We start from the raw sequence: 27,116 nt of genomic DNA, 5'->3' as shown, positions 1-27,116 counted from the left end.
CCCCTAGCAGCGAAAAAATACATAGTGTAGCTTTAAAACAAAAATAATTACTAAAACTAAATCCATAAAATGATCCCATGATGCGAACCCCTAAAATGTTCTATACATGAAGCGCCTGACTTTAAGGTTCTATCGAGTGTAGGAGATTCTTAAAGCAACAGTTCACCAAATTTATTCACCCTCATGTCATTCCACACCTGTATGACTTTCTTTTTCCGTAGAACACAAAAGAAGATTTTTTGGAAAAAGGTCTCAAACACCCAACTCAATTGTGTCTATGTTGTTTTGGACCCCATTGACACTATATTGGCAAAAAAAACTGTTCTTCAGAATATCTTCTTTTGTGTTGTACAGAAGTCATGCCGGTTTGGGTGTGTGTAAATTATAGCAATTTTCATTTTTGGTTGAACCATCTCTTTAAGGTTGAAAGGCTGGATACGGATTGATTTCCCCTGCCATACTATTACAGAAAGACATAAATGTATTGATCAGTCGATTTTCAAAATGGTTAATGGCCATGGCAGTTATTTCAGCTTTCTTACTATCAAGTCTATTATCTCAACGACCTTAATCGATTAAACAATAGAGACCCCTGAGAGGTGTAGCGCCAGGCATATAAAGATCTTTTCAGACACTCTCAGAGCTCCATGCAAATAAATGTTTGAACCCTTTGGTCCAGGTTCAGCGTGGCTCTCCACAGACCGGATCTCCAACAGGAGCGAAGCCAAGACAAACCAGCCTGCCCGAAACCGTGAGCAGCTCTCTATTGATTCTGTTTCAGTATGCGGGGGTTACCGGCTGAATGAATGGACCCAGGGGAGAGAGAGGCGAGAGGATGGGAGGGAACCTCGCAATATTGATGGCACAGAGTAATTTTCATAGTAGGGCATTGTTCAGGAACCAAAGCAGCCCTTTGAGAAAACCAAAAGCGCTGAAAGATTTAAGTACGCTCTGATACTCAATGGAATAATAAAATAAAATTAAGAATTTTACACTACCTTTTAAAAAATGTGTCTGTTTGATTATTAGAAGGTTATGCTCACCATGGCTGCATTTACTTTATAAAAATAAAAAAATCTAATCAATAGTTTTCTATTTGAATATATTTAAAAATGTAATTTATTCCTGTGATGTCAAAGCTAAATTCTCAGCATCATTACTCCAGTCTTCGGTGTCACACGATTTGCTGCTCAAGAAACATGTATTATTATTATCAATGCGGAAAATAGTTGTGCTGCTTAATATTTTTGCGATTTTATCCTCATGACTTTTGAATAAGATGTCAGGTATTCTTTAAAAAAAAAACGTATTGAACATAAACTTTTGAAAATGTAGAACAAAGCTGCAAAAGTCTTTAGAATGCACATTACAATGTTTTGAGGCCTGATTTCATCTGTACATTTCCTGTATTAGGCAAAACTCTAGATTGGAGCACTGTTATTTTTCCCTTTTTTTAGTTCACCAAAATGTAGCTCACTAAAAATTATTATGTAATTTCAAACACCTGAAAAAGGAATTTTGCAGAATGCCCAGTCTCTGTTTTAAAGTATGAAAGTGGATGACAAATTACAGTTACTTTAAAAAAAAGAACAATAAAGAAAAAAATTAAAATACGACTTGTGGGATTTATTCCAAGACTTCTAACACCATACAATAGCTTTGTGTGGAAAACTCACCAAAATGTAAGTAGTTATTTGCTGACAACAAACGTTCCTTGTGTCAAAGATGTGGTCTGCCGGGTTTAACGCCATTGACCTCCAACCTGTTCCATAAATAACCTTCACATTTATTTGGAGGTTTTGCTTAAAAAGTTTTTACGTGGAAGAGTACAGCAAAAAGTAATGACAAAAACAGAAACATTGGCCTATAAACTCTTGATTGCTTTGACTGTGTTATCTATATCACAGACATTCTTAAACTTCTGAATGCTTTCTGCTGGTATGGTTTGGGATGCGTGACACTGTAACCAATCTGTAAGAATCTAAGGCCCTGCAAGATCCATTAGCCTATAAAGAAACTAAGGACAAGGGGGATTTTTCCATCGTTCCCTCTCCATGACCTAGAGGGAAGCCAGAGCAGCCCGACTTCTGCCAATCGCTTCTTATAAACGCAATTTCAGCCACATTAAAAAGTTGGTTTGAATGATATCCAATGTTAATAAATATACTGCCTCTGCCAGATACACTTGGGTAGTCATTTAGTACTGTAGTACAAAATATGGAAGTCTGCTGAAGAGATCGGATTTTGGAGGATGGGCTTCTAGTGCTGTGATATCAAGCTGCTGCAGCTCATCTTCAGTTTCAATAAATGCTTTGAACATTCAAGGAATTCTGGAGTCAGCGAAGGACAGACAGTTCACTCCAGGGGTAGGCCTAGGCAGATTTAAAGAAACAGTTCACTCAATAGTCACAATTCCGCCGTCATTTGTCCACCTTCGTAAACAGCTCAAACATGTATGACTTTCTTTCTTTGGAATGAGCCATTCCTTTAAATGTTCTGTCACTGTGTTTAGATTCTATCGTCGTCTCCCATTCAGACATTTTCTGCTTTTGTTTCTCAAGTTCATTAATCCTGTGGCCCTGCATGGTTCTTCTCTTCACAACCCAAGCGAAGTTGCACACTTTGCCTGCACTATAAAACAGCTGGAGTTTAACTATGCCTAAGGAAGCCAAGGATTTCTTACTCAAGGACAACTGCATCCTGAGCAAGACTCTCACGCCTGGAGTCTCTCTGAATCGTTTGTGATTAAATTACTAGTCCAATTGTGAGAATCAATGAGTGCAAGTCATTGCACCTGAAAATCTGTACTCGGCTTGAACAAATAAACCAGTAATCTACAGTTAAGAGAAAAGCATAGAGTAAAGATCCATTTACACAAAGAATGATAACTATAACAAAAAGGTATTAAAAGGAGAATAGTGGAATCGTTGAAATCGCTTTTAGGGGAAAAAAAATGCTAAACAAAAAAAAGTCAGTCAACCAAAATCCATCCGACTTTAAAGAATAAATATAACGTTATATAGTTCTTTGGTGTGGACACTAGATACCATTAAAGCTATTGTTACAACTCTATGCCTTAAAGGGTTAGTTCACCCAAAAATGAAAATTCTGTCAATTCTGTCATTAATTACTTACCCTCATGTCGTTCGACACCCGTAAGACCTCCGTTCATCTTCGGAACACAAATGAAGATATTTTAGTTGAAATCCGATGGCTCAGAAAGGCCTCCATTGGCACAATGTACTTTACACTCTCAAGACCCTTAAAAGGTACTAAAGATGTCATTACAAAGTCCATCTCACTACAGTGGTTCTACAATAACTTTATGAAGCGACGAGAATAGTTTTTGTGCGCAAAAAAACCCTAAATAACGACTTAGTGATGACCGATTTAAAACCACAGCATCATGAAGCTTCGAAGCGTTATGAATCAGCGAGTCGAATCATGATTTGGATAGTGTGTCAACCTGCTGAAATCATGTGACTTTGCCGATCCAAACCGCTGAATCGACTCACTGATTCATAACGCTTCGAAGCTTCATGATGCTGTGGTTTGAAATCGGTCATCACTATATAAGTCGTTATTTAGGGGTTTTTTGCGCACAAAAACTATTCTCATCGCTTCATAAAGTTATTGTAGAACCACTGTAGTGAGATGGACTTTGTAACGACGTCTTTAGTACCTTTTATGGGTCTTGAGAGTGTAAAGCACATTGTGCCAATGGAGGCCTTTCTGAGCCATCGGATTTCAACTAAAATATCTTCATTTGTTTTCCAAAAATGAACATGCGGGTAAGTAATTAATGACAGAATTTTCATTTTTGGGTGAACTAACCCTTTAACTCTAAGGGTTCAATTATAAAATAAAAGCTAAATGAACAAATGCCTGAGGTGTTGACCAAATTGATATAGGACTGTTCAAGCATAATCCTTAGGACTGGACAAGCTCATCCAATGGAAGAGAAGGAATGTTTCCTCTTGAAATTCAGAAAAGACAATTTATGTATGTCATCATGGCACTCTCTTACTCTAAAATACATTAAGCAATAATTTGAAGCGGCGTTCATTTTCTAACACAGTGGTTCTCAATTAAAAGGCTAGGGTGCCTCAGCAAACTTCCAGGGTGGCCCTAATAATCTTAGAATTATTTAAATGTAGTTGCATTAACATAATTAAAATACTTAGTGCTTTTTTTAATATTACCTTTCATGCAGTGTGTAATATAGCAGTTTGATTTATGTTGTCGACGTGTCGAGAAGACACTGTTTTCAGCTGTGCAAATCCACTTTGCATGCAGTTCAAAAGGACAAGGACTCACGCTGGAATTAACTCGCATTGAAAAACAACGCAACCGTTCCTTTTCATTTCACTGTGTATACAAGTTCTGAGGAAGCCTCTGGAACTGAAATTCAGATATGTAATCGTTGTGACCGGTCGACCAATTACAACAGACTGGGCCATCTGACCAATCAGAGCAGAGCAGGTTCGCAGAAAGGCGGAGTTTAGAGAGACCGAATCTTCAAATGAACCATTTTCAGACTAGGCACAATGTATATTATGAGAACATTTTTAAATAAATTAACCTTTGATGCATGTAAATCTATAGTAGGAGACCTCCAAAACTAAATTAGGAACATTTGAAATAGCATAATAGGGGCACTTTTAAAAATCTCTAAAAATAAAGAAACTTGAGTTTATTTTCATCATAACAGAATTACCAAAGGTACCTATCACCTATCAGTTTAGATAAGAGGCCTTGGAGTCAATTAGGTTGAGAACCACTGCTCTAAAATCTTTCTTAATATATGCATTGTATAACAACACATTTAAAAAAATGTTTAACCTTTAACCTGGCACCCTGAAATAGCCAGAATCATCCAAAAGATGACTTTAGGGTGAGACATGCCTGAATGTACAGCATGAAAACTCTCAAAATTAATAGAACAGGCAGCAAACAAACTTCCAAATAAAGTGCCTCACAGAGAATGCCCATGAGATTATTTTAGTCTGAGTCTAGACTAGTCTAGTAGACAACGGGTATGTTTGAAACCAGGAGGTCAAGCTCTCTTTGAGTAGACAATAGCCTTGCTCAATATTGTGATCAAATTGATTTACTGGATATTTGCTCATCTTGATAACTCATGACAACTCCTCCCAATCCTCCCTACTGATTAAAAGGAAAAGACAAAATGATATTTTTTTTCAACAGAAGGATGCTAGAGCCTGTTGTTTATAATTACTAACTCTCTGGATGTGCAAACAAGTGTTTGGCAAACATCACTAAAGACAAAGCGAAAGAGACAGCGTTCAACCTCTGCTATTCAAGGCTATGAGATATGTTGGCAGGAAAAGTTTGCACTAAGTTTAAACATTTACAGCATTATCAAGAACATTAATCTGGAAAAAAACAGAACCCAAAGGGGGAAAAACAACTCAAGGCTATCTTTTTCCCCATTGTTGGTGTCAATCTCTACACATGGACTCTAACGCTGTGATCCTGATCCATTAGCACATCTTCCAACTGACAAATGACTATCTCATGGACATTCCACATCAATCTGGCCTCCATCCCAGAGATCTGGAAGGGGTTCAGGCCGACCAACCGCCAAGAAAACTGGCCATACGACACCTCCAGGTGGGGCCAGACTGAGACAGACTGTAGATTTACAGGGAGAGGGGAATGTCAGAAGAGGGAACCAGGGGATCTTAAGGACAAAGACTAAAGGAGGAGTTGTACATCAAAGAGGAAGAACATATCAGAAAAGACAAGAAGGATAAAACACAGCAGCTTAACATTTTGATCGTGAGCATATGAAGGCTTTCACGTTTGCAGGTTACCCTGCATACTTGTGGTTTGTGCATACACAAGCTTTTGCCAATAAATACCACGTGGTAAGCCAATTACCTGGTGCGTGTGAGTGCGTGTAAAAGGCCAGTTCACACCAAAAATGATAACTATAAAGATAACTATAAGGATCTTAGCGCCCAGACCAATGCATGATATCGTTCTGTTTATTATAAGCATGCCGTCTGCCGCTTTAAGTGCTTGCACTCTTTAAAGTCAGCTAGATTCTGACTGGCTGTCAATGTTGTTATTGTTCATCGGCTTATTCAGAACTATTTTTAAAACGATATCATTATTATCCTTGGTGTGAATGGGTCTTAAGGGACTCACCGCTTTCGCTCTTCTCGATCACGTCCACCGTCTCTCCAGCCTTCAGACTGATCTCAGAGTTCTCCTGCCGCTCGTAGTTGGCCACCACCACGTACTGCTCCAGCACCATGGGCTCACTGCTGTCCAGTCCTGCCGGCGAGGGGAAGAAACAGGCTGTCAGCCACCGTCCCGCCATCCCTGCACCTCCCCCGCCAACCCTGCCCTGCCAGCGACCTCCGGCTTGACCCCTGTACACTGCCATCCGCTCTCCACAGCCTAACGCAACTCAAACTCCTGCTGACTGTGCATGCTCCACAACGGCGGGCCATTTAGACAAACCTTCGCCCTCGCTGGACGCGCATTTGAATAGCGATTGCGAAAAAGTAAGGCGAGGTAAATATCCTTCAGGGATTCGAGAGCTTGGTAGGGACTTGGTGATGCCGGGTCTCCATAATACAGTGAAGGTTTTCGTGAGGAAACGGGGAGGGATGTTAGGAAGGGAAAAAAGACCGGGAGAGAGCTGTTTACGGTAGGGGACGTGACTCGCAAGTGGAGGAATAGAAAGTTTTCTTCTACAGACTAGCAAAAACAGGCCTCCCTCTCTCCCACCCTCCCTTTCTCGTTTCTCACTCCAATTCTCTCTTTTTCTCCGTCCCTCCTCCCATCTGGCTGAAAAAAACGCCAATCAGGGTAGACTGCTCTCCAAGCCTTAAATAGAAACATATGAGTGGGCCGAGTAAAGAGAGAGAAGCTGTGTTTATGTGAAACGAAAGAAGAAAGCATTTCAGCTGGGGTTAAGCAACGCTCTCTTACTCTATCCTTCTCTCTTTCTTTTGTATTTCCTCTGACAATCTCTTTAACCTGTTCTTCCCCATCGATGATATTTCAGCCAAAATTGAAAATGCTTTTGTTTTCCTAAACCTGTATGACTTATTTTATTCCATAGAAGAATATCATTTTTGTTGTTGTTGTTGTTGTTGTTTTGGATGCAAATTAATAAAAGTGAATAAGGACCAAGGCTTTCTCCAAAACAATGGGATAGTACATTATGACAGAATTGTAGCATGAGCTATCCCTTTAAGAGTTCAGTAGCCCTATCACATGATCATATGTGCTAATCAGTAGAATGGAATTTTCACAATACTAAAGTATAAATTACATCCCACATACACTACTGTTCAAATTCCTATTTCAAATCAATTCTGTTCTTATGAATCCTAAAAATACATGTACACACAAAGAAAAAAGGTGTCAAATTGTACCTTTAAGGGTACAACAGCTTGTCACTGGGGAAAAAAAGGATATCTCTGTACCCTTTTTACCACAAAACGGTTCATAGCAGTACCTTAAGGTATGCATTTGTACTCTAAGGTACTAATATGCACTTTTTAGGTTTAAAAAAGGCACAAAGATGTCCTTTTAAGGGTACTGCCCCAGTGACAGGCTGTTGTACCCCTAAAGGTACAATTTTGACACAATTTTTCTCTGTGTGTATCATGGTTTTCACAAAAATGTTAAGTATCACATTATTTGAGCACCAAATCAGTGTATTACAATGATTTCTGAAGGATCATGTGACACTGAAGACTGGAGTAATGATGCTGAAAATTAAAATTATGTAATTGTAATAATATTTCACAATACGACTGTATTTACGGTAAGACTTCTTTTAAAAAAAAATTAAACTTTTAAATTGAATATCCTGTTTAACTCAGAAAAACATAACAGCAATAAAATGGGCTGAAAATGCTTTTTCATGTTTTAAAACTAAAATATCTAAAGTATAACACATCAAACGTTTCTGGCTTATTTGGAATGTATATTTGAAAGACTTTCTGAATATAGTTACTAAAACTTCAAATGATGTATTGAACTTCTGTGCTTAAACATCAAACACTGTGTGGTTGCTTTCTCCCTGTTTTTCTCATGGTGTGGTCTTCTGGACGCTAGAGACTTTTAATAGGAAATGTTTAGAATGTTCTTAAAAACATAAAATGTGCAATACATTTCATTTCTAAAGGCCAAAGAGGTGGCAGGCGCTTTTGCTGTCCAACTTTTTACGCACAAGCATTACATGCTGTAACATTTACTGTGGTATTAACATGTTTATTTTGGACATGTACCACAGTAATGGCATGGATTACATCCAATGTATGTAATACTAATGTATATGAGTATGACGATCCTTACGTACCATGGTAGTTACAGTATTATTTTGTACAGGCAATAATTTGTGTATGTAGTCTTGGTAGATATAGGATGCTCATTAATTCAGGGTGTATTAATACATTCTCCCCAAATAATATAATTTAATTGGACTGGATTAGTTAAATCAACCAAATCAAGACTTTTTGTATAAAAAACATCTAGCATAAAATCAGGTCTTGTATTCATACTCAACGTCAAGCTGATGCCAGCAGCCTGTCTGTGTTGCAAGTGCAATGTGTTTTAATGCTCATGAGCTTTTAAATCAGGATTACTAGGGAATACTTGTATTTCGAGTTTTGAGTTGAGTATAGTTCAGTGCTGTTGACGCTGTGAGAGAGAAGAGAGCGAGCAGAGCAGGAGTTCTGTGTCTTGTCACTATCACCATCGGTATGAAACAAGCTAATTAGCGCTACCTCACACTTCATGGCGCCATGACATGCTAACATGACAACATACTGCATTGCTCAACTGAATACTTGCGGTTGTGCTGAAGTCAACTGTGAAATATATTTCTGACATTTAACGCTGTTTGTGCCAATGGCAGATATATTTCACTTCCATCTGACAGTCACCACAAAGGACACGGTGCTAATTCCAAACTTACCATTAGCATCCGTTTACTGTTACTTTTACCCCTGCTGGGAAATCCATCATAAACTGGTAGCTGCATTTTAGAGTATAATCATTTCTTTCTTGCTGGTCTAAATTAGACATTATATGGTTATTAGGCGGTAAACAATCTTGGACTAGCAATAAACAATCTACATTAGCTCAAATGGCTAAGCTAGGTCGACCAGCTAAAAAAAACAGATTTGATTAGCTAATGACCAGCTTAGAAACCACCATTCTTAAACTGGATTTTGACATGTTGATGTTTTTAGAAACGACTTAAGCAAATGCCATGTGTTATACAATCAGTGTGTTTTCTTAATTTTGCAGTAAATTGACCAATTATGTAGGGTGTGTGTGATGATCATGGTGAAAACACACTCCACAAGGGCTCTGTGAGCGTCAGCATTTATTTCCGAAAACGGAGTGCATTCTTTTCTGAAATGTTTATTTGCTGGCCGTCGTCTGTTAGACTTCCCAGGAGAACACTGAGAGGAACACAAGCTCTCATGTCATGTTTTACATCCTCCGTTTTCACACTGAATGTCTTCTTCTGCACTGCTAGCCTTGAAACACCCATTCTAAATAGTTCATCTTCTAACATAAACTTTATAAGTCCCATGTAAATCCACAGACCTGTAAGATCTGCTAAATGTATGGCCATTGCCATACCCATACACACACCACTTGCTTATTGCATGGACTTCTCTCTTATTAGAAGTCATGTTTATCATTATAGTGAATTTAAATTTCACATCAGACTCGCTGTTATACTGCAATTAAAATCATGTATTATGTTGCAATTCCTAATGACGTTACCAGCCAAATGGTGATTCATGGTGTTTTATTTCTTTGCCAAAGTCAATTTTCACTGACATTTGGCGCTTGATGAGTGTTAATTTTGGACTCTGGGCAAGAGCTGTTTTAGGAACCGTTCTTGTAAAAACTGGAAACATTACCACATTGAAGAGTTGCAAAAGGAAAAGTGACAGTGCATGCACACATAAAGCAGTTACCTGAGGCCTCAGACTTGGTTGGACTGTCCTGAAGGCCATACATCCAAACTGAGGGCAGCGGAAAAGAGAGGAAAGGATGGAGGAGAAAAGGAGCACAAATGTTAGTCAGAATAGAGTGGGAAAAGACAAAACAGCCAGCATTGCATGTTTTAATCGAAACTACAAAATCCAGCCAAAAGTAACAATTTTGTATGCACTGCAATACAGCTCACTTCTAACAAATATGACATGACTTGTTCTTGTTCATAGGCCATTAGCATTAGCTTTGACAGAAGCCCCGTTTCCACCGAAATTACCCGGAACAATTTGTCCCAGGAACTTTTTTCCCAGGAACTCTTTTTCCCCCAGACCTGTTGCTGTCTGCGTTTCCATCGCGGTCTACAGTACTGGGAAGATTAGTCCGGTGACGTAGGACTGCGCGCAACTTTTCAATTCCCCCTGGATTTTGTCCTCTGCATATAAGCTTAATAGAGCCTGAACCTAGTCGTCGGTCCATCAGTCATATTTTTAAACTCAATTGTTGATTCGAATAGCAAGCAACTCTAACTGCACGCACCGCAACAGACTTTTAGGTTAAAATAAAATGCTGCGTGAACTCAACCAATCAGCATGTTCAGCGCCCAAGTCCCACCACCGAAAGCTCCTGAACTTTGAAAAAGTGCTACCTCGCAAGCAGGGCTTTTTTGAGGGGGAAATTTTTACCCGTAACTTTATTTATACCCCGGTTCCTGCGGTCGAAACACACCAAGCTCCACCCCAAAGTCCCTAGTTCCTGGGGAAAGTTCCCATGGTGGAAACGCGGCTAGAGTTGTCCCTATGATAGGAAACTATATACTTTATAGAAAGAAATGATATACTTCATAGAAAATGAAGCTTATTTGTAGGACCATTGAATAACGGCATGCTCATTACTGTAACAGAGCAATGAATATCATGCTGTCAATTAAAGGACAACTCCGGTGAAAAATGAACCTAGGGGTAATTAACACATGGTTGCCGAGTAGATCGCTCTCTGGGATGCGTTTTCATGAAAATCGAATGTAAAGAGTTTCATCTCTAAAAACAGATTAGCTTATAACGCGAGTAAATGGGGCATTCGTGGTTCGACTTGTCGAGACTGTTTTCCAAGATGGCTCGTGTCTGTATACGCATAATGTTTCATAAAGTATCTTCTTATTAAACTGTTTGTACACTTACAACGTTCTCAATGCTTCGGTTTGCATGTAGGGACCCTCATTATGCTACCGTGTTAAAGTGAGGCTATTTTGAGCCTTGTTAGTGGTATTAACTAGCGATTTAATTTTACTTATTCTATGCCCCATATACTAGCGTTATAAGCTAATCTGTTTTTAGAGATAAAACTCTTTACATTCGATTTACATGAAAACACATTCCAGAGAACGATCTACTCAGTAACCATGTGTTAATTACCCCTAGGTTCATTTTTCACCGGAGTTGTCCTTTAAATATGTCGCTTAAAGGGAACTTATTATGCCCCTTTTTACAAGATGTAATTTCAGGTGTAATTTTCAAGTCTCAGGTGTCTCCTGAATGTGTCTGTGCAGTTTCAGCTCAAAATACCCCACAGATAATTTATCATACAATGTTGTAAATGAGTAGCATCTGCCTGCAAACCCGGAGGCTGCATTTTCAGGACGTCATTTCTAGGACCCCAGTTCTAGGACCCTAGCAATGATTTAGTTTCATTGATTAAGTTTAATTGATATATTGTCCTAACCAACCCCTAGCCCTAAACCTACCCATTGGTAATCCTGTTGAAATATTGAAACTAATTTAAGTAATTAAGTTTAAAATTAAGATGGAAAAAGTTTGAATCAGCTCTCCTCTGTTGGAGTACAGTTGGCTTGATGGCGTTGTCACAAAAAAAACTAGGGTCCTAGAAATCCAGTCCTGAAACTGCGGGAGTATTGCATAATGCAGGCAGATAATATTGTTGTAAATGGCCATTATTGAGTGAAAGGAAAAACATGCTGTTTTTGTGCAAGTATCTTTAAATGCAAATGAGCTGCTGCTCCCCGCCCCGCTTTCCAGAAGAGGCCGGAGCCTTTACAGCTTGTGCCCCAGATACTCTCCCAAAAACTAAAACGTGGGTTTGATTATCATCTCTATCACGGTCACACTCACGTGGCATTGCAGTTCTTCATCTTCATGAAAGATTATTATCTGCATGCGTTTTAAAGCCATATCAGTGTAAACTTCTGATATATGGTTTTCTGAGCGCACACACCCAAATCATGTGCACAGAAAGCTGGATGTCAGACGGCGCGTCCCGTGAGTATTAATCTAAGTTCTCTTTCACGTGTTTTTGGACTTATACTGTCAAATACACACAAGGTCAAAAACACCCAAAGTTCACATAAACGCAGTTGGTTATGTCTGTGAACGTAAACAGCAAATAAAGAAACCGCATTAGATCTGTGTATTAAAGTGAAAGCAGCATAATATATACAGAACATACTGCTGTATGCTGTTAATATGAATCAAACAACGAGAAAAACTGAAAATCACTCACTGCTCTTGAGTGAATGACTTTAGTAGCTTTAATAAGAATACATTCCTTACTGGAATGCTGCTGTAAAATGCTCCGGTGAAGAGATAAACATGGCGGACTGTGTACAGCTCACTCAGGGCAGGGTCTATGCTAATAGGGCAGAGTCTGTCAGCAGACGTGGAATGAACCTGAGCAATGAGACGTCATATTGCATAGAAACTGCAAACGGCTTATTCTGACACATTGCTTATGATTTATGGGGATTATAAAAAGGAGTGGGTGTATTTTTTTGCATTATAGGGTGGTTGTGTACATACACTGCCGACACACATTTATGTTCAAACACCATGTAAAAGTCAATTTTGCATAATAGGTCCCCTTAACATATGTATTTTTTCACTACAAATAGGCTTCATTTTCTTCAAGGAATTTGGAATGGTCCTATCCCGCTGCCTAAACATCTCAGCATCTTCTTAACTGGATTTGCCAAATACCCCATACCGGATAAATGGCAAATAGTGCAGTGAACACACAGCTTAACAGAGTTATTAAGCAAGGCGCCATCTGGTTACAATACCCATAAAGCGTCACATGGTGTTGAAAAACAATGTGACTGTGTGTGTGTGCTCTGACAAATCTATTGCCTGGAAAGCAAGTACGTCTGAGTTTAAAGGTGTGAGGTCACAGCAGAGTTTCCTAATATCTCCTCTGTTATCACACACACACAGACCAATCTCCATCAGGAAATTAAATGTCACACGTCACTATCTGTAAAAAAATATGAGAAGGCACCGGGGGAGACGTCTTGGCTGACGGGAACAATTACTTTGTTTTTATAACTTCTTTTCAACACTTCAATGGACGCCCCGCAAAAGCCCTTGCATGCATGACACCAAAAAATGAGGTGTAATTCAACCTGTGTAAACAATGAACGCCCTCAAAACTGGCAGAATTCAAGATGTAGGTACTCGCCGTTGCATTTTTACCCCACAGGACGAACCTCGCCCAATATCCCTCCACCCTTCCGTTCCATTCAACACCTCCGTCTCCTAATCCATTAATTCCTGACATTTCTTTCCCCCTACATTCTATATGATTAGCATAACAAATAAAAACGTAAAATTTGATCCATGCGGTTTTTAGCCTTTCATACCCATAGGGATTGTTTCCCACCCAAACCCTGATCTGAACGCTGAAGAATGGCATCAGCTTAAAAGGCAAACTGGTGAATCACTTACAAAAAAATGTCAAACAAATGCCATGGTAATATTTCTGTCCTCTTTTGGCTTCAAATGAGAACTAATAATTTACAAAACTGTATCAGATCTAGATACAAAATCTTCTACATCTAGGCCTATGTTAAATAAACATCAATGCGGCATAAATGTTGGGGGAAAATTTTTTATAATTTTGAACGGGTGGTAAACAGTGGCGTAGCATAAATCCGCGGGGCTGGTGAATAAATCTTTAACCTCGGTCAATTCACTACAGAAAAGTACAAACTGCTTTTATCACGCTGCATTAACGGCGCATATTCTCTCAGAGACGACGAGAGATGCATCAACTTCAACATATGCTGATATCAGTACATAAGTATCTTAATTTATTTCCATAATATTTATCTTGTGGCCGCACATAGCGAAAAAAGAGAGGACAAGTATTTTGTGTTAAACAGGTTGTTTTTTAAAGTCTGTGCTTGAAATAAAGCTGCTCTTAATTTCAAGTCAAGTCAAAGTCAAATTTTATTTCTATAGCACATTTAAAAGCAACAGAGTTACGCCAAAGTGCTGTACAATAATAGCCTGACGTGGTCATACTCAGACCTACAACCAATCAGAGCAACGGAGTAAGTGACGTGATAGTTGTCAACAGAACTCAACTGCACACACACTGGAAGAAGTAGAAAGAGGTGATGAGTGTAAACGATCTTTGCGGCTATTGTTAAAAGAATTTAAGGATACACGGAGTACTGACCAACACGATCATCATTTTAGAGAGAAATAGTAAAGGTGAATGCATATACGAACAAGTTCTTCGTTTAGGATTAGAACGAATTCAACCCAAGCGCTCTTTGGTGACGTGGATGATTACGTTACTGTTGATCATCTGTCCATCATCGTATAAAGCCCGCCCTGAATTTGATTGGTCCGAACAGCTCTGGTTCGAGAATAGTTGCTCCACAACGGATCAAGTCCAGACCGAACCTCCCGACCTCAAATGTTGTGGGCGGGGCTTTTTTCGGCTAGTACAATAAGACAATGCGCATATAAAAGAAAGCCTAAAAAAGGCACATACACAATATAAACACATTAGACCCGATACAATCCAAAATAATAAATAATATAAATCTACCAGATCTAATCAAAAGCCAGAGAGAACAGATGCGATTTAAGAGCCGATTTAAAGCTGGGTAATGAAGGAGCAGACCTCACATTGAAGAGCAGACTGTTCCAGAGTTTAGGTTCCACCCTTAGTTTTTACAGCAAAAAACGTGGGACAGTTAAAAGAAGCTGATTACAAGACCTAAGAGTTCTCTAGGGAGTGTAAGGAATCAAAAGGTTGCTTATGTATTTTGGTGCAACACCAGATAGAGCCACAAATACTGCAACTTTAAAATCGATTCTGAACTTAACAGGAAGTCAATGTAAAGTCGATAAAATGGGGGAAATGTGCTCTCTCTTTTTTGTGCCGGTAAGAAGTCTCGCTGCAGCATTTTGGACAATTTGCAGGCGAGAGATTGTAGTTTGAGGCAGGCCACAGTACAGGGAATTACAGTAGTCCAGACGTGATGTTAGGAAGGCGTGGATTACGGTCTCTAAATCGTTTGGAGACAAAATTTCGCAATTGATCTCAAGTGAAAGAAACTGCCCTTTACCACTGAACTGATTTGTTTCTCAAGATTTAGTGACGAATCGAATGTAACCCCAAGATTCCTTACATTAGGTTGAACAGTGGCGGAGATGGAACCTAAATTAAATTTCCATCTATGACTTCAGTGTTCAGAAATATTATAGACTTTTAATAATATGAATTATAGGGCTATATTATTGAATATTAGACCTAAATGTTTTCAAAGCCTTTTCAATGAGGAGTAATAGCCTAATCTTTTATTATTATAGTGTCAGTTATGTGGTAATGCGCTGTGAAATTAGTGCGGGGAAAATGTATTGTAATAGCCTATTAATTTAATAATAATAACAATAATAAGCCTATTAATAATAGGAAAATAGCAGGCCTACATTAATTGCAAATGTCAAATTTAATATCGCTAATATGTGACGCTTTTGATAATATCTCTGGCTATCATCAAAACATGATCATCGACGCAACCCAGCACAGGTGTTTATCTCGGGCACGACTTTTGTTTTACTTAACATATTTAATTCTTATACAGTGGGGAGAACAAGTATTTGATACACTGCCAATTTTGCAGGTTTTCCTACTTACAAAGCATGTAGAAGTCTCTCATTTTTATCATAGGTACTCTTTAACTGTGAGAGACGGAATCTAAAACAAAAATCCAGAAAATCACATTGTTTGATTTTTAAATAATTAATTAGCATTTTATTGCATGACATAAGTATTTGATCACCTACCAACCAGTAAGAATGTTAATGCATTTCCTGTATTAACTGCACCTGTTTGAATTTGTTACCTGTATAAAAGACACCTGTCCACACACTCAATCAAACAGACTCCAACCTCTCCACAATGGCCAAGACCAGAGAGCTGTGTAAGGACATCAGAGATAAAATTGTAGACCTGCACAAGGCTGGGATGGGCTACAGGACAATAGGCAAGCAGCTTGGTGAGAAGGCAACAACTGTTGGCGCAATTCCAGGCCCGTCTGAAGTTTGCCAATGATCATCTGGATGATCCAGAGGAGGAATGGGAGAAGGTCATGTTGTCTGATGAGACAAAAATAGAGCTTTATGGTCTAAAGTCCACTCGCCGTGTTTGGAGGAAGAAGAAGGACGAGTACAACCCCAAGAACACCATCCCAACCGTGAAGCATGGAGGTGGAAACATCATTCTTTGGGGATGCTTTTCTGCAAAGGGGACAGGACGACTGCACCGTATTGAGGGGAGGATGGATAGGGCCATGTATCGCGAGATCTTGGCCAACAACCTCCTTCCCTCAGTAAGAGCATTGAAGATGGGTCGTGGCTGGGTCATCCAGCCTAACAACGACCCGAAACACACAGCCAGGGCAACTAAGGAGTGGCTCCGTAAGAAGCATCTCAAGGTCCTGGAGTGGCCTAGCCAGTCTCCAGACCTGAACCCAATAGAAAATCTTTGGAGGGAGCTGAAAGTCCGTATTGCCCAGCGACAGCCCTGAAACCTGAAGGATCTGAAGAAGGTCTGTATGGAGGAGTGGGCCAAAATCCCTGCTGCAGTGTGTGCAAACAGGAAATGTATGATCTCTGTAATTGCAAACAAAGGTTTCTGTACCAAATATTAAGTTCTGCTTTTCTGATGTATCAAATACTTATGTCATGCAATAAAATGCAAATTAATTACTTAAAAATCATACAATGTGATTTTCTGGATTTTTGTTTTAGATTCCATCACTCACAGTTAAAGAGTACGAAAAATGTGAATTTCAAAAATCACAAATTACAGACCTCTACATGCTTTGTAAGTGGGCAAACCTGCAAAATCGTCAGTGTATCAAATACTTGTTCTCCCCACTGTATTAACTTAAAAAATTAAATAAAAAAGTTGTTTTAATAGCATGTTAGATTCTATTGAATAGTTCTTTGGTATTGAATATTGCCTTTTGGCTTTGCTGTCATGACAATCCTTCCTACTTTCCAGCTCAGGGTTGATCTCGAGGTCAGCACTGTACTCTCCACTACAAAAACTTCATGGAGTTTGAATTAAACTGACTCAAGTGCCTTGGAGGTTGAATAATTAACAAATGCTCCACACCCCCATGCACAGACCCGTCCCTTTAGTGAAGCTCTTCACATCTGACAGATATTAACTTTCCACCTCTCTGACCCTTCCTTCACACAGAAACGCTGAAACACTCACTGTTATGAACATATCCTCAATCTCTCACACTCCCACCAATGATAAATAGACACACACAGCATCACCCACACACACACACACACATCAGCGATTAAGCTAAGGTCACTGCTGTTAGAACCGAGTGAACGTCTGTTTTGGTTTCTCTCACTGTAATTTATGTCTCTTTCCTGACCCCAAACGGTCGACCTCCCTCCATTACAGGAAACATATATGTCTTTCTTTCTTTTGTGTGGAAGGAATTGTGTTTCACCCATGCTATAGTATTACCATAAACATATCTGAGGAAAAATATTAAACATCCTTGTCGATAGAGAGAGACTCTTTGATCTGTGTGGGTTTAGACATCTCTTGGCATGGGCATTCCCTATTGCATACTGGATATATTTTGGGTGCAATGTAAAAGACAGTTATGTCGATTTGAATGTTTTGAACAGATCCAGTTGTTGGCTAAGGCTCAGCATGTAGACTGCAAAATCAAGAAAATATCAACAAACTAAAATCAAACCATATGCTGACCAATTGTGTTTTGGCAGAGAGGTCACATGAGACAGAAAAGACTGCAAATAAAAAAATAAAAATAAAAATACAAACATCTATTTATGTATCCTTGTGGTACTTTTGGAGAACTTTTATGCCCCAGGGGTTGGATTTTTATATACAATATTTTGTCATTTTGTTATTTTAGTTTTATTTCAGTTAGTACATTTAGTACTTCAACTTATTCAAATCTTATTTCAATCTTGTTTAAAATATTTTGTTAAGTTTGAGTTTCATCTAATATTTATATTTGATTTGATTTCAATTGTTTATTTCAAATTTTTCTAAAATAGTTTTAGTTAACTATAAAAACACTAACCAAGCCTTTCTTTAAAAAAAAACTACAAAAAAAAAACAATCCATCATATAAATGTTTACATAAAAAAAATCAATGATAATCTACACAAATACTGAAATAATCATAATTCATTTTATTAGTTATAATGTGAAAAATACATAAAATGCCAACCGACATCTTGATGGCCACTGTAAATTCAGCTTTTCTATAATTTATAGTTTTCACAGTTCAACATAATTCTGGAGATATAAAAAATATAAAAACACTGGCCGAGGCTTTCTTTAAAAAAAAAAAAAAAATCAAATGTTAAATGTTTTTTTAAAAACTATTATAATCTACACAAATACATATAATCATATTAAATTTTATCTATTTTACATATACATATATATATATATATATATATATATATATATATATATATATATATATATATATATATATATATATATATATATATATATATATATATATATATAATATATAAATGCCAACCGACAGCTTCATGGCCAATGCTTTTCTATAGTTTTCACAGTTAAACATAATTCTGGAGACAGTATCTTTTTCACAATAATTAATTACATGTATTTCTTATAAACAAGCCAAACATGCCTATAACCAATCTGAATTCAACATCCAGTCATTTTCCAGTAGCTAACATCTCTCTAATTGGCCAAACTACATTCATTAAACATCATTAACAAGGGCTTTTTAACCATAAAACCACACTGACCTATTTAAGCCCATTCCTTTCAACACAGCAGACAAACACACCCCACATACATACACACGCATGGCCATTCCTCTCAGACTAAAACTATCCCTCCTCCCCTAAAACTCCCATCTGTTTCGCACGCCTCTCTCTCTCTCGCTCGTTCTCTCTCCGTATGGCCCCTCCACTCCTCCACAGAGCCCTGAGTCTTGTGCAAACAAGATTAGCTAGTCCAACGTCACACTGAACCCACTCTGCCACGTAAACCAGGGCCTGTGTGACTGACCCCATTCCAGCAGAACCCCACAATCCACCCTCCGTTTTTCCCTCTCCACATCTGACTCTCACACGAGGAGCAGAATGTGGGGAACTGCAAGTAGTGCGTGTCCTTTCCTGCAGTGGAAGAAGGGCCCGTACGGGAAGACATCTGAACAAACTAAGAGGAGTGTCTGTAAAAACATCCAGGTACCAGCATGGGGTGCTGTAGCCTGGTGGTTATAGCTCAACCCAACGGTTGCAAGTTCAAATTCACAAAGGTATGATTTGTGAACTATCACCACTGGGTCTTTAATTAATAAACTAAGATGCTTTGAACAAAAGTTGGAGCTAAATGACAAATTAGCAGATAAACTATTGTTTCCACAACATATAAAGCAGCAGAACTGTTTTCAACATTGTTAATAATAAGAAATTTTTTTGAGCACCAAAACATCATATTAGAATGATATCGGAAGGATCACGTGACACTGAATACTGGAGTAATGAGGCTGAAAACTATAACAATATTTCACAATATCCGTGTTTTTCATCAAATAAATGCAGCCTTGGTGAGCATAAGAGACTTCTTTCCAAGACATTAAAGGTCCAGTGTTTAATTATGAGGATCTATTGACAGAAATGCAATATAATATAGGCTACATAACTATGTTTTCAGTGGTGTACAAAGACCTTACATAATGAACCGTTATGTTTTTATTACCTTAGAATGAGCCATTTCTATCTACATACACCGCGGGTCGCGATATTTTTTTTCCCAGGATGGTAGGGGAAGGTACCGCCTTTTTCGTCTATGATTGGCTAGAAGGGCTCTCCTCCGATTGGTTATTTGATTTGGCCGTGAAACGTCATCTCACGTTCATGGCAGGCCAGGCTGTCGTGTGCGTGCCGTCAGATTTATATTCCAAGTTCACATGGTGTATCTAGTTGAAGCAAACACTATGGGTAAATCGACTGTACAGTAACTTTAAAGCCACACAGAAATGTGGTGGTTAAGGGCCACTGTGTCATGCCAATGTGCTGATTCGTCCCATCTTCTTCAATAGATAGCAGAGTTTTTTGTCATGCTAATGTACTGATTCGTCCCATCTTAATAACATTTGTTAGCCATGTGTGTGTGTGTGTGTGTGTGTGTGTGTGTGTGTGTGTGTGTGTGTGTGTGTGTGTGTGTGTGTGTGTGTGTGTGGGCGTCGGAAGCAAAAAAAATGTGGGTGGGTCCTCAGAATTTTTTTACTGGAGTAGATGCCAATTACATTAAGTACAAATATACAGCTTTACTTGGTAAACGTATAGGTCGGAAAGACAAAATTACGTAAATCGCCATATCATTGAGAGCGATAGTAGTGTAGGGGTAAGACGCACGGCATCTAGTTTTGACACAAATCGACCCGCGGTTCGAGTCCTGCTTTCGCCGAAATGAATCTTCTCCGTTTTCCCATCACATATCAAATCGGAAAGGCATTTATTTTCAATACAAATTAAGAAAATATTAGAAAAGTGGAAATAAAGCGTCTAATATGTGTTTAATAATAAGTGTTTATCGATTAGGGGTAGGTAAACAGACATGTGCTGAATGTTAGATACGATAAAAGTGAGTGGGTCCAATATCATTGATCGTAAAAAGTGGGTGGGTCTTGTCCCACCCATATACAATGGTTCCGACGCCCGTGTGTGTGTGTGTGTGTGTGTGTGTAGCCATGAAAGTTAAGTGTCGCTGGTGTCATATTTGTGCAAAGGAGAACTTGGAGAACATCATACCGGATCATCTTGAGGTTAGGATTAGGTATAAATCAACGGACAGGGAGAACAGCTCCAGTAATAAATGGTTTTGGCGCAGGTATTGAGAGGTTAGGGTTAGGGTTAGGGTTAGGAAACAGCTAAGACTAATCTAAACAGGCTATGAAATTGTGAACGTGAAATATAAATCTGAAGACACGCACATATAGCGCTTTTCTTAGTAGGCTATGTTGGATTGACTTCGTTTAACGACGATCAAAACAGACTAGCTGACAGCCTGCCATGAACGTGAGATATATAACCAATCGGAGGAGAGCCCTTCTAGCCAATCATAGACGGAAAAGGCGGTACCTTCCCCTACCATCCTGGGGAAAAAAATATCGCCCGCGGGTCCCCTTACAGTGAAGTCGCCATTTTGCACCGCCATTTTTCTACAGTAGCCCTAAACGGACAAACTGAGAAGAGAGAAGAGAAAGAAGAGCGCTGGTCGATTGCTATTCACAACCTCACCGCTAGATGTCGCTAAAATTGTTTCGCACCTTTAAAAAATCGTGGTCGCCGTTGCGTCATAGCTGGGGGCGTGGCGTGGGGGCGGAGTCGACATGGAGGAAAACAGTCCATTCCCCCACAACGTAAATGCATGGGGTTAACCCAGTTTAGCCTGTGTAGATTAACTTTTGCCATTCGACCGAGCAGGATATATAGAAAAACTGAGCCATATTGGGTCAGATTGTATGTATTACATACATTTAATGTTTTAAAATCATCATGTCTTGTGCTATGAAATTGACATGTCAGTGTCACAATATTATTAGAATTACTGACAATAGCGAAGTTTTTTTATTTACTTTTTTATAGCAACCGTCTTCATCAAAAGACTGGGTGATTTATGAAGTAGCCGAGCTATTATGTTGTGTAATATTTGTGGGAGCAGCATTTTGACGAGAAAAAGTACAAGTGTCGTACATATAATGTGACTACCAGCTTGAAGCACAAGCATGAGCCCAGCCCTTCCCATCATGAAATAAAGAAGACTTTTGAATGTTTTGTACATTAATAAACTCACGCATTATGTGGCTATGTGATCGCCCATCATGAAAAACTGCTTTAACGATCAATTGAGTCCCGCGACAAGTATGACTTTATTGGCGTTTTGTTCAACAAACTTTTGCCATTGCAATGAATGAAATCCTTTTTTTTAATCTTTACAAAAATACCGCCATCATGTAGTGCAAATGTTTAATTGTAATGGACGTATTGCAGGCTCTCGGAATTGACGAACAGCTCCGTCTGTTTATTTGGCAGTATAAAACTTCAAATCAGGGTTTTTTTTACTTACTAGAGGTGCAGAACGCCACATGGCAACTTTTCGGGGGTGCGCCAAGCAAAAATCAATCATAATCATTACAAAGAGTAAAGATAAAGCGTCTAACAAGGTCTACGTGCATTGTTGTTTTCCCCCATGACATATGGCGGATAAGACGTTTTGTGGGCGTTCCCAGTAATGCCGACCAAGTCTATAGCATATAAGTGACACTATCATTCTTGGAAGTTGGAAGTCTTTAAAAAAAGACTTGTGATGTGTCAAACAAAAAAAAAGTGAATTTTGACTGTTTTGTTTGTGACACTATAGACTTCTACAGACCTCCTTTTGCCAAGATAACAGCTCTGAGTCTTCTTTTATAATTTGGAGAACACCTGAGAAGAGATCAGAGACCATTCCTCCATACAGAATCTCTCCAGATCCTTCAGATTCCCAGATCCATGTTGGTGGTTCACCCCACTCATTTTCTATAGGGTTCAGCTCAGGGAACTGGGACGGCCACGGCAGAAGCTTCATTTTGTGCTCAGTGACACATTTTTGTGTTGATTTGGATGTTTGTTTTGGATCATTGTCCTGATGCAAGATCCAACCATGGCCCATTATAATATTTCCAGCAGATGGTGTCAGGTTTTCGATTTTTTGTATGCTGGTATTTACTAGAACCCATGACACCATGTAACTGAACAAGATGTCCAGGACCTCCAGCAAAACAATAGGCCAAAAATTTCACAGATCCAGCCGTATATTTAACTGTGGGCATGGGGTAGTTTTTATCCCTGTTAGCACCAAAGCCATCTGGTGGGTTTGCTATCAAAAAGCTCTTTTTTTTAGCTTCATCTGACAACAGAAACAGGTCCCGTTTGACAAACTGAATATGTTGAAGTTTGTTTCTGGATGAGCAAGAAGGAAGACGTTTTTTTTGTCTTTCTGGCCCCAAAACTCAGCTAATCTCTGCAATTCTCCAGCTGTGATCCTTGGAGAGTCTTTGCCACTCAAACTCTCCTCCTCGCCGTGCATTAGGATGATATAGACACATGTTCTCTTCCAGGCAGATTCATAACATCTTTAGTTGATTGGAACTTCTCAACTATAGGGTGGAAATGAGGATTTTCAATGCTTTAGCTATTTTCCTACAGCCACTTTCTATTGTGTGAAGCTCAACAATATTTTGCTGCACATCAGAACTATATTCTTTGGTTTTACTCATTGTGATGAATGATTAAGGGAATTTGTGTTTCCTCCTCATATTTATTTTCCTGTGAAACAAGATGTCATAGCTAGACAATTTCATGCTCCTAGTCACCCTGATCTGCTAATTTAAAAAATATATATATATTAATGATGGGAATATACTTCAGAGATATTTTACTCATAAAAAACTCTAGGGGTGCCAATAATTGTGTCCAACATGTTTTGGAGAAAAACATTTATTTCATAATGTGATTTCCCCCCACTTTCAATTATTTTACTTCAGTGATTTTTGTGCATTTTTTTAATGAAATATCAAAAGGATAAACAAAGCATCTTTGTTCATATTTACCAAAATGGCTAATAATTCTGACCTCAACTGTATAATTTTACTTAATCTGCTATTGATGTCTTAATTATTTAATGTATGTTCAAATAAATCTATTTCTATCAAGTTTATGACAGTCCAAATTTAAAGAACTATATCTCAACAATGGTTTGAAACAACGGTTTGAAGCACAAGACCGGGAGTCAAAATGACTCAAAATGTTGGAGCAGGTCACAAATAAACTTCTCCTATTGTGAGCCCTGAAGGATAGATCAGACGGTTTTGGCACACTTTACCTAATCCTCAGGGTTTTGAACTTCTGAACAGGTGGTTTGTGTCTTCAGGCTGACATAAGAGCAGTTCTGAGAGGACAGTCTTCTAGCAGCATCAGGCCAAAACTGATCCCTATTTGGGGCTTAAGTGTCTTAAACCCATCTGCTTGTCAAGATGGTCTGTCCCTAAGGAAAACAGGACTAACAAGCCAAACTGAGCTCTTTAGGGTCTTAAAGAGTTATGTAACTTTTGATACTTATTGAGTTTACTGTATTATAATGGTCTTGAATATTGATATTGTGAGTAAGGGGACTAAAAAGCATAATCAGAATACTAAAATGCATCAGTGAAATACTACCATGAAGTAGAAAGCATTAAAAAGGCCAAAGCGAAAAGAATGGACAAAAATCATCCTACAAAAAAACCTACCAAACACACACACACACACACACACACCACACACACACACACACACTCACACAAGAAGAACATCACCAAAAAACACGGACAAAAACCACCCAAAAAACAAACAAACATCAAGTCCTAAAAGCATTAACAAAGCATCAACAAAATCTGGATGGAAAAAAAAAATCAATGAAATCCCAAACATCAAGCTTTTAGCAGAATTTAATGAAGACAAAAAACTGACTTTGAGGGGTTTGTTATGGGCAGAACGCGTACTAATCACAGAGATGTCATTTCCCACAATTCCATGCAGAGAGTGGCTAAAAGTAGCAACAAACCAAAAGGAATATCAGAGCAGTTTAAAACATTAACTGGAGGCTCCACTACTTATGCATAAAGGGTTCAGTTGGGTCTCTGACGTTTATTTGTGTAAAGCCCCACAGCTATAGCGTAATGCTATTGAATTATGCTCTGTGTGAGTGATTATATTGTAATCATATACTGTTAAAGGGCACCTCAGAAGGAAATAAGGCCCCTGTCGTCCTGCCACCATAAAGCAATGCAAGTTTACTTGTGACCTCTCTCTTTAAACTGTTTACCTAGGCTACAAGGAAACCTCTCTTTAGTTTGTGAGTCTCGATGGCAATATCAAAGTTTGCCTCATGATACACATCATTTCAGTTTGATTATATGCATTTGTCCTCAATTCTGGAAAAGCAAATGCTTAGATGTCTTCCAGCACAGGCCCAATTTCCATTGCAAGTGGAAGATATGCAGCCTTGGTGAGCAGAAGAGACTTCTTTTAAAAACAAGAAATGTTGATATTTCTTTCAAACGTTAAACAGCTTTTATGTTGGCAGAAACACGCAGGAAGACCTTAGGGCTTCTTTTTGTTGACAAAAGATTTATAAATGATTCTCATTACGAATTTGGGAAGATGTTTGCTGCATGTTGCGTTCCCAAATTATCATTTTGAGCGACTCAAACATATAATGCTTGCAGAGAAGCTTGTACAGAAACTGAAAGATATGCTGTACTCCATCCAAAACAGGCAGCACATAAGATAAGATATTCGCACTAAACCATATCACATTCTCAAATCCATCCATTCATGCCGGTAAAAAGGTTACCGGGCAACTGACGAGTTTCAGCATTTTTCTCGCAATTCGGACTTTGAACCCTGGCTAACAAGCTAATAGTGTCCAGCCAATGGCGTCACGAGCTAGTGCAGTGCTGTCAGAATCAATCTGTGCATTAGAATTTTTTTTTCAAAAAAAGTGCAGTTTATCTAGTAACTGTTTAAGGCCATTTCGCGATTTCAATGAAGCAACATGCAGCAAATCATTTGATGTGCTCTTGGGGGCCCCCTGGTGGCGAAGGGGGCCCTAAGCAGTCTTGGGCCAGCTCTAGTGGGACTGGATGAGAAAATAACCAATTTTACAAAAATAAAACAAACATTACAAACATTCGTTTTTCTAAAGTAACAACGCTCAACAGCGACACCGCAGGTCTTCGAAGTTACAACGGGATTCCGTGTCTCTCGTGCATCTGATCCCATTGATTTAAAACACTAAGGCCCTGTCCCAAATGACACCCTAAACACTCATGGTCTTCCTACGAGTCTGCACTTTCATGACGTAACACCGCTTTGACTGTTGGGAAGAAATCTGTTGCGGAGCTCGCTTCAAAAGTGCACATCAAGGGTGCATATCGACCGCAAAGGGGGTGCTCGTGACAAATGGGACACCCTACGGTCTCATGAACTTAACTGAAATGCACACTCGGCGGCCATTGTATGTCTAAAGTTCTGAAAGTGCATTTGAAGTGTGCCATTTTGAACAGGGCCCTAATGCATTCGGTGGGTTTAGTGGGGGGTAATTGAAAATGAATGGGGGAAAGTCATGTGAGAGGAGGCAATGCCTCCATCGCGTTATGATTGAATATGATCGGTTATGATTGAATATGATCGGTTATGATTGGATATGATTGGTTATACATGGTTTTAATAAATAGAACATTACATAGTTAGTGTAAAAATACTAAATAGTAATGTATTTAGTCTCTCTTTTTATATGTATAGGATAATTAAGTGTAATGGACATACATTTGATATAAACAAATGTGAGGGCTAACTGTTTGGACGTTAATATTGAGTAAATTACACACAATATTGCAAGTTACATTGTCTGTTTTTTCTCCGCCAGCTAAAAGAGTTCCAAACAAATCCAAAAAGGCGCTGTGCGTCTCCATGCAACACACAATAGGGTGGTGTTTGATTCATGAATGAATCAGCATCTTTGAATGAATCGATTCAGTGAATGATTCAATGATTAGCTCTTACTGTAAATATACTGGCGGCGTCCAAAATCGTATTCTCTCTCAAGTAGGTACTTATGTTGAATACTTACTTTGTGAACTCTAAAAAAAGTATGTTCTACATAGGATGAATGTGTGTAGAATGAATATAATCCATATGTACTACATTCGCCATGTTGTCACTGTC

The 27,116-nt window shown here is 38.8% G+C and overlaps 1 protein-coding gene across 6 annotated transcripts in view; it reads right to left on the bottom strand.

Moving 5' to 3' along the window:
* The window catches only part of sh3pxd2aa (SH3 and PX domains 2Aa), a 147,337-nt gene that overhangs the window by 26,991 nt on the left and 93,230 nt on the right, over positions 1-27,116 (bottom strand). For 2 of the 6 annotated variants that reach the window (XM_079812994.1, XM_079812995.1), the window contains exons 7-8: positions 9,987-10,034; positions 6,175-6,303 (exon numbers count right to left, since the gene is read on the bottom strand). The exons of 1 other annotated variant lie outside the window; for it this stretch is intronic. In XM_079812994.1, the coding sequence (XP_079669120.1) occupies positions 6,175-6,303; positions 9,987-10,034 (177 nt within the window). Of the gene's footprint in view, positions 1-6,174; positions 6,755-9,986; positions 10,035-27,116 lie in introns of those variants that run through there. 3 more of the 6 variants (XM_079812996.1, XM_079812997.1, XM_079812999.1) reach the window with 2 other exon arrangements.

The sequence above is a fragment of the Gobio gobio genome (assembly GCF_949357685.1).
Source record: "Gobio gobio genome assembly, chromosome: 3".
NCBI classification, from domain to species: domain Eukaryota; kingdom Metazoa; phylum Chordata; class Actinopteri; order Cypriniformes; family Gobionidae; genus Gobio; species Gobio gobio.
Note: the sequence above shows the minus strand (reverse complement) of the source record. Positions and strands in the feature narration are given on the sequence as shown.